Below are 8,220 nucleotides of genomic sequence, written 5' to 3'. Positions count from 1 at the left end.
CCTGAAGAAGTTAAGCTGTTTTACATTAAGTTCGCTTACAAATTGATCGGCACTTAAATACAATTTGACTTCTCCTTGTAGACATTTAGGTACTTCAGAATTGATTGATAATGAACCCACATGAGTGGATTTTAAAACCAAACGTTTAATTATCTCTATTTTATTAATCTTCTGAAGCATCTTCATATTTTCAAGAGTCATTTTTATTTATAGTGCACTAATTTGATTCACTGCCAAGTTTTAATAGTAATTGAGAAAATTCTCCTTTCCCATCATGTACTCTCATGATTCCAGCTAATGAAACTTCTTCACTCATTGTCAGCTAAAGAACAATAAATACATGCAAATACTTTTCACTAAAGGCAGTGTTTGTTTAATGTCATTACCACAAAATGAACTTTTCTCCAAGTAGAAATTTATTTTGAAAACATATTTTACAACCAACCAAACGTATTTAAACAGTAGTGTAGCAACTTAAAATGCGCAAAAACACGATTTTAATTTAATGACAATGACCATTGACACCAGACACGCATGCTGCAACATGCATTGACCAATGTCAGGTTAAACGGTTACCCAAACGTTCTCTAAATTGAGTGCAACAACTTCTGAATGCAGATACTCCAAATAGCAGTATGATTACTCCGAATAAAAGTAATGATAGCCGTATGCTGTATCAGAAGTGAGATTTTTTTAAGATCTTATGCCCCAATCAGATAATGTTGACCTTTTTTTCAGGACAAGAATAAGTGGTAGTACCCTCAGCGAACAAAGTCACCTTAGATGTGAGAATTTCTGGGAGATTGTTAATGTAAATTAAAAAATGTACAGGGCCAAGAATAGAACTTTGAGGAACCTCTGAATTTACAGAAAATTAAGAAGAGTGCTCTCCATCGAGGACAACTTTTATACTACGATTGGTTAGGAAGGATTTATTAATCTTAAAGATGTTACCTGAAGAAGAGAGCTTAAGGAGAAATCCGGAATGCCAAATTTTATCAAAAGCGTTGGAAATATTAAGAGCAATAGTACTAACCTCTTCATATCTATTTAATGCATAATAAAACCTATTGCTTATTACCATTTATAAATCAGCTGTACAACGACAAAATTGAAATCCACATTGATGATCAGAATGTAAGTTATTAGATTCAAGATGAGAGATTAAGTGTTTGTTAATTAAAGACTCAAAAACCTTGCTTATGAGAGTGAGAAGACTAGTGGAATAATAGTCAGACGAGGCAGATTGCTCTCCAGAATTTTTGAAAATAAGGATAACAGATGCCGCTTTCTAGCAGGCTGGAAAACAAGACACTAATAAGCACTTGTTTAATAGTTTTAGAAATATTGACGGCAGCTCCGGAGGATACTTCTGCAAGACTATTCATTGTTTTATTTTTAAAAGTAAAATCAAAACACAAAATCAAATGACCCCTGGATATGTTTCCTAAAACGAATTTACTATCAATGAAACATATTTGCTGATTGAGTAGTGAATATTTAATCTAAAATATTTAGAGCAGATTAATTTGTTGTTTGAAATGTTGGTATGTTAACATGCTGATATAAGTAAATGTCATTTATTATTTTATAAAAAACATGCTCAATTTCTGAATATTAAGAAACTATTTTTTTCTCCAACAGAAGTTTTAAATGGTTCTATGATTTAAAAGTCTTGTTTCAAGATCAAGACTATGTTTCAAGACAAATGTTTCAAGATCAAGACTAAAAAAAGTAGACTTTACACATACCTAATGAAACCAAACATAACTAAATTTTAGTTGAAGTACCATTTATTTAAAAAACATATAAAAAGTACTAAAATAAACGGCAATTTAGTAAAAAATTTGGCAAAACTGAGCTTGCCAATATAGCAAAAAACGACGAGTATCAGTCAATCAAACCAACCAATCTTTGTATTTGATCAAAATATTTGTCTTTCATTGGAAGTTTTGAATATATATTGTCGTTATAGGCTTCACAAACAGAAGACTAAAATTAAAAAAAACAAAAAAATTTCAAAATGTTTTATGAAATTAAAAAAAAAAAAAAAAAAAAAAATATATATATATATATATATAAATTTATCCAAGTGCCATTACTTACATAAGTATTATTTTTTATTTTCCTTGCTGAACTTTGAGGTGGTGAATCTTTTGAAACAAATTTATCCCAACTCGAAGCACGGTATTGCTCATCTATTCGAAAAATGTGACCTTCAGTTGAAAATAGCCAATCAGAAGCACGTCGGTTCACTGGATTTTCAAAATCAAATAACTATAAATAAAAATTAAATTTTTACGTTAGGTTAGTACTCGGAAAAGAAGAAATTGTTTATATATATATATATACACATACATATATATATACATATATATATACACACATATATATATATACATATATATATACATATATATATACACATATATATACATATATATGTATATATATTCATATATATATATACATATATATATATATATACATACACACATATATATACATATATACATACATACAATATATACATATATATATATATATACATACATATATATGTATACATATGTACATACATACAATATATACATACATACATACATACATACATATATATATATATATATATATATATATATATATATATATATATATATATATATATATATATATATATATATATATGTATATATATATATATGTGTATATATATATGTGTATATATATATATATATGTGTGATATATGTATATACATACATACATGAAAACATTAAGAAAAATACATTTTATTTACAGCAAATGATGATATTTGATATTACTTATTGTTGTTTTGATAAAGTTTAGTGTTAACACTTTAGTTTAGTGTTAATACTTATATCTTTAAAAAAAAAAATTAGGTATAGTACTTTCTAATAGAATTAACAAGGTAGCTGGAAATTTACTTGAAAAAAATAATAAATAGAGAAACGGATAACTTTGATATTATACTAAAAAAAAATTAAAATAATAACAGAAGCAAAAAAACTTTTTTTTTTTTTTGCAAAAGGTTTTTCAATTTTTCCATACAGAATCTTCAACAATTTGTTTTGTTGCATATCCTTTATTTTCTTTAACTTCAGTTAGTCTTTTAGGCATGCGGAACAGTGATGTGCAGTGATGTTTTTACAGCCTCTCACAGATCTTTTTTTGTTTTAAGGCTTTTGTTTTGCTACCACACCTTTTTACAATTTTCCATAAATTTTTTATTGGATTTAAATCTTGCAATTGTGTTGGCCAATCTAATTATCTTATACCATTATTTTGGAACCATCTTTTTGCAACAGAAGCAAAATATAATATAGAATATGTGGTCAAACTCTTTATTTAGCGGTCTGTGGACCAACTGCTCACCCTCTGATCCAAAAATATCAAATTTAAATTTGTTTGTCCACAAAACTTTGCCCTATATCTTATTTTTCCATGCAGAATATTTAAGACATAACTCTTTTCTGGTTTTAAAACAACAATAATTTTTCAATAAAGACATACTTTCAGAGGTGGAAAAAGTAATAATATTTTGTATTCAAGTAAAAGTACTATTACTTGAGTAAAATTGTACTCAAGTACAAGTAAAAGTTACTAATCAAAAATTGTACTCAAGTACAAGTAAAAGTTACTAATCGAAAAGTTTACTCAAGTACAAGTAAAAAGTAGCTTAATGAATGTACTCCGAGTAAAAATTACAGCGTTACTTTTTTTAACAGCCATTGTCAGAAAAAAGGTGTCGAAAAATAAAACATAAACATTGTTTTCTGTATATCTTTACATATAAACTTTTTGTTAAGTTGGTTTTCAAAGTTATTAGATTTAAATCTTGCTTGAAGACCAATGTCCAGTTAAAGAGAAAGGTTTTTGATGTGTGGGAATGAGTTCAACAGATCCATTTTGTTTGAACTATAAGCAAGTTTATCCATCAACCCCTCCTGTACCTTGTGACCTGGATTTCATTGATGCAAAGAAATCTTCTTTATTTTATAAATGTTGCCTAAGTTACTCCACTTTTGCCATCTGATCAATGTGTTGTCTCACATAGATCAGACCTGTTGAAAAACAAATTGCATATTAAATATTTTTAACAACATTGCATATTAAATATTTTTTTCAATGAAAAGATAGAAAATACAGAAAATAGACAAAACGAGCGCAACAGATTACACTATGACATAAAAAAAAAAAAATCATACCTGCTCCTATAATTATAGTGCTATCACTCCAGGTGTTTTTGAATATTGGCAGAAGAATTACTGCAGCAATCAATTTGGGTTTTGCATCATTCTACCAAAACACTTTTGGATACCACCCTGAACTGCTCTAATAAAGGGCAGACACATTTTGGAGGATGTCTCTAGGCTGCTGAGTTTTGTTTGTAACTGAAAGATCACTGGCATAAGCCATTCCGTGTGTTTGTTGGTCTCAGACTGAAGATTATCCATTGCCTTCACAACAGGTATCATAACTATGCAATACTCAGTCAGGAAAGCAATTTCAGCTGGGTTCAGCCAATAGGACACTCAACAAATGCAAATTTATAGACAATTCTCGCAGGAGCGTGTAGAATAAATATGAAAGAAATATGAGAAGAGGAACTCCAAGAAATTATTTTAATCAATATTATTTTATACTTATTTAATTACTTTGATTAAATTTTATTTAAAAAACTAACATTTTTACTTTAAATTCTTCATACACATTTCTGATAGCATCTGGGCCTTTTTCTTGTATAATCTTTAAGATTCTCTCCAAAGCCATGTATGTCGAGTTCCAACTAGTCTGATTTGGCCGGATGGAGCTTGCATTTCTCTTCAACTGTTTCTGCTGCCAAGTATGACCAACCTGTCTTGTTCCACATTGCTTGGTATTTCTCAAAGCTCGTGATACCCGTTTGTATGTGTCATTCTTTTCTGCCAAGGCAGCATCAATTATGGCAACTAAACTTAACAAGTGGCAGGCACACCTTTGATGTGGAGGAAGCTGGTTATTAAGACCACCGTCCTTTCCCAGGATATCAAATGTGTCCAGGTACTCAGGTTCAGACTCTTGGGAAGAACCTTGTTCTAATTCTGACTCTGCTTTATGAGTCTGGCTTTCCTCCCCCAAAAAAACTTAATGCCTTTATAAAGTTTGAGCTGCTGTCTGTGTTAGTTCTAACCACTTTTCCCCTTATTTTGTATTTAACAAGGAATGCCAGAATCGAGAGAACCTGTCAGGACATCAAAGGTGTGTGATCCTCCATATCTCTGGCAAGTAAGTGCAGCAGAACTCCGCTCCATGGTTTCCTCATCAATCGAATGAGCTGTCACCCCTATGAAACTTTTCTGGTGCGCAGACCAGCAACCAGTAATTGTAGCAACATAGCTGACTTTACTGAGGTGTGAAAGCCAAGTCTTCTTCAACTGAATGACATCATCATCAATTCTGATTCAAAGAGAGGGTCTCGATATGACTTTGCAATGTGGATTCAGTGCATGTAAAAGTTCTTTAAAAGCAGGTTGTTCAACCAAAGAAAATGGATGAAGACCGTCACAAATAAATTTGATCATTAACTTGTTAACCTTCTCCTGTGACTCATGATTGTTTGTACCCAGTGCAAACATGTCACTAATTTTTCCTTGCTTGGCTGAGATTTCTTAAGGCTTTCATTGACTTTTGTGTTGCCACAAAGTCACTGAAAGCCTTAAGCTTTGATGAATGTTTTCTCTGTGTAATATTCTGAGGATAATGTTAGATTAAGAATTGAATACAACATAAAGTTTAAGGCGTGGAGACCGCCATATTTATTACAAGTAATAACATGAGGCATGTGTGTATTATGCCAAACATGGATATTACAACTTTCTTCTATAAATTTTTTTTTTATAAGGATGTGTGCATATATAATATAGTTAAGTTCTTTATAATATACACAGTTAAATGAAGTCCCTCAAGTAGGCAGGTTTGTTTTTAGTCCTTGAAAACCTTTGCACGTTCGGCTGCGGTTCATTCGATAGAGTTTCTAGTGGTTGCTCATTGATTCTAATCAGATGTTTACGATTATGTCGATATACTCTTCTGTACTTATCTAACACGTTGCATGATCTGGGTAATGTTAGTTTTTCTTTAACTGTCACTTTCTTCCATGTTCCATCTTTTCTCATCCGGGCAATGTAGTTTGCTATGAGTTTTGGGAGTTCAGATGCATTCCCATCATAGTATTGTTTTTGACGATTTCTGGACTTGGTGATCTGACAATAAGCATTTAAAGGAACTGTTGGTATAAGTAAGTCAGGGTTGTTTACATTCTTCTATAGATGAGAAGTTGGGATGGAGAGCAGTCCATACCTTGTCGCATCTTTTTAGTATTTTCTTCATAATTTTCACGCCCATTTTACTTAGACCATTTGATTGGGGGTAGTTAGAACTTGATGGAGTGAAGTTGAACCCATATTCTTTTGAGAAATTAAGGAACTCTGCACTGTTGTAGAGGTTGTTATCGGCAATGAGATTTGAAGGTATTCCATAATGAGTAAAAATGGTTTTCATGAATTTTATTACAGAGAATACCGTTTTGTCAGGAATGACAATGTTCTCTATAAATTTAGAAAAGTAGTCTATAACAATTACATAGAATTTTCCATGCAATTTATATATGTCTAATCCTACTTTACTCCACGGTAAGTCAGGAATGTTGTGTTGAATGGTTTTTTCCTTTTTGTTGTTATTACGGTATTTAAGGGATTTTTGGCAACTGAGTATTAGTTTATTAATGTTGATTGTAAGTCCTGGCCAGTAAACAGCATTTCGAGCTCTAGTTTTTGTCTTTTCCGTGCCAAGGTGTGAAAAGTGAAGCTGTCTTAATATGTCATACCAACTGCTATTAGGGGTCTCATAGCAGTTGGTATAACTATTTTCTTTTCTTTTAGAATTATTACCTCTGCTAGGTGTAAGTTAATTTCTGATTTCAATATTTCTTTTCTTCACCACAAAGCATTTATTGGTTTCGGGGCCAACCATAAGTTATATAGTTTGTTATTTGAGAGAGCACAGGGTCAAGTTTAGTGTCATTCTGCAATTGCTTTAGTCTATCTGTTAATATTGGCAAATTTTTGAACTAAAGTGTGGACCATAACGTTGCAGTCCTCATTTAGGCTATCATCCTTGTCAAAAATGTTGAGGTGGGCACGTGATAAAGAGTCAGCAATGTGTAGATCTTTTCCTGGAACATATTTTACTACAACTTGATATTTTTGGAGTCTTATCAGAAGTCTTTGTATGTGAGGTGGTGCTTCTGAGAGTGGCTTGTGCAAGATATATTTAAAAGGTTTGTGATCACTTTCTATTGAGACCTGTCGCCCATAGGTATATTGGTTGAAACATTCACAAGCAAAAACTATTGCTAAAAGTTCTTTCTCTATCTGGGCATATCTCTGTTCTGTTGTGGTTAAACTATGAGAAGTATAGCTGATCGGGTGACCTTCTTGCATAATACAGGCTCCTAATTGATGTGAAGATGCGCCTACCTGATTCTGGACATCTTTTGATGTGTCGAAGAATGAGAGTACAGGAGAAGACAAAAGAACCTGTTTAATTTTTTCCAAAGCACTGGTATGTTTATGGTTCCATGAACAGAGTATGTCTTTTTTAAGCAGCTGTTGGAGGGGAGCTGTTATCTCTGACATATTTGGGATGAATTGTTGCAGATAGTTGACCATTCCTAAGAGCTGTTGCAAATCTGCTTGACATGCAAGCAAAGGTTATGCAGATATGGCTTTAGTTTTTTCAAGATCAATTCTTATGCCTTCATGGCTGATTATGCCGAGATACTTGACCACAGATACTCGAAATTGCATTTTTTTTAGGTTGAATCTAATATCACGAGCTCATTGTAGAATTTGTTGGAAAATTGTATCATGCTCTGCATCTGTTTTAGCTGCATTAATCAAGTCATCGTGGATAGCCAGAACATTAGGGATATCATCAAAGTTAAGTTCAATCATCTCCTGTGCAGCATCCGATGTGGATTGGATACGTAGAATGGCATGCGGTTGAATTTGTATCAGCAATAAGGAATGTTAAATGTAGCTCTGAGGAAGGCTCACCTAGTTTTATATGCCAATAGCAATCAGCCATGTCTACGACAGTGAAAACTTTGGTGCCGCAAAGTTTGCTAGAGATTTCTTCTGTAGATGGAGTGGTTTTGT

The 8,220-nt window shown here is 32.1% G+C and overlaps 1 protein-coding gene across 1 annotated transcript in view; it reads right to left on the bottom strand.

The window, feature by feature from the left end:
- Window positions 1-1,775: 1,775 nt before the first annotated feature.
- The window catches only part of LOC100208124 (ER degradation-enhancing alpha-mannosidase-like protein 1), a 59,130-nt gene continuing 52,685 nt past the window's right edge, over window positions 1,776-8,220 (bottom strand). Inside the window, exons 12-13 of the mRNA XM_065818294.1 lie at window positions 2,107-2,277; window positions 1,776-1,992 (exon numbers count right to left, since the gene is read on the bottom strand). Of these exons, the coding sequence (XP_065674366.1) occupies window positions 1,891-1,992; window positions 2,107-2,277 (273 nt within the window). The 3' untranslated portion in view covers window positions 1,776-1,890. The remainder of the gene's footprint in view (window positions 1,993-2,106; window positions 2,278-8,220) is intronic.

The sequence above is a fragment of the Hydra vulgaris genome, chromosome 14 (assembly GCF_038396675.1).
Source record: "Hydra vulgaris chromosome 14, alternate assembly HydraT2T_AEP".
Lineage (NCBI taxonomy): Eukaryota > Metazoa > Cnidaria > Hydrozoa > Anthoathecata > Hydridae > Hydra > Hydra vulgaris.
Note: the sequence above shows the minus strand (reverse complement) of the source record. Positions and strands in the feature narration are given on the sequence as shown.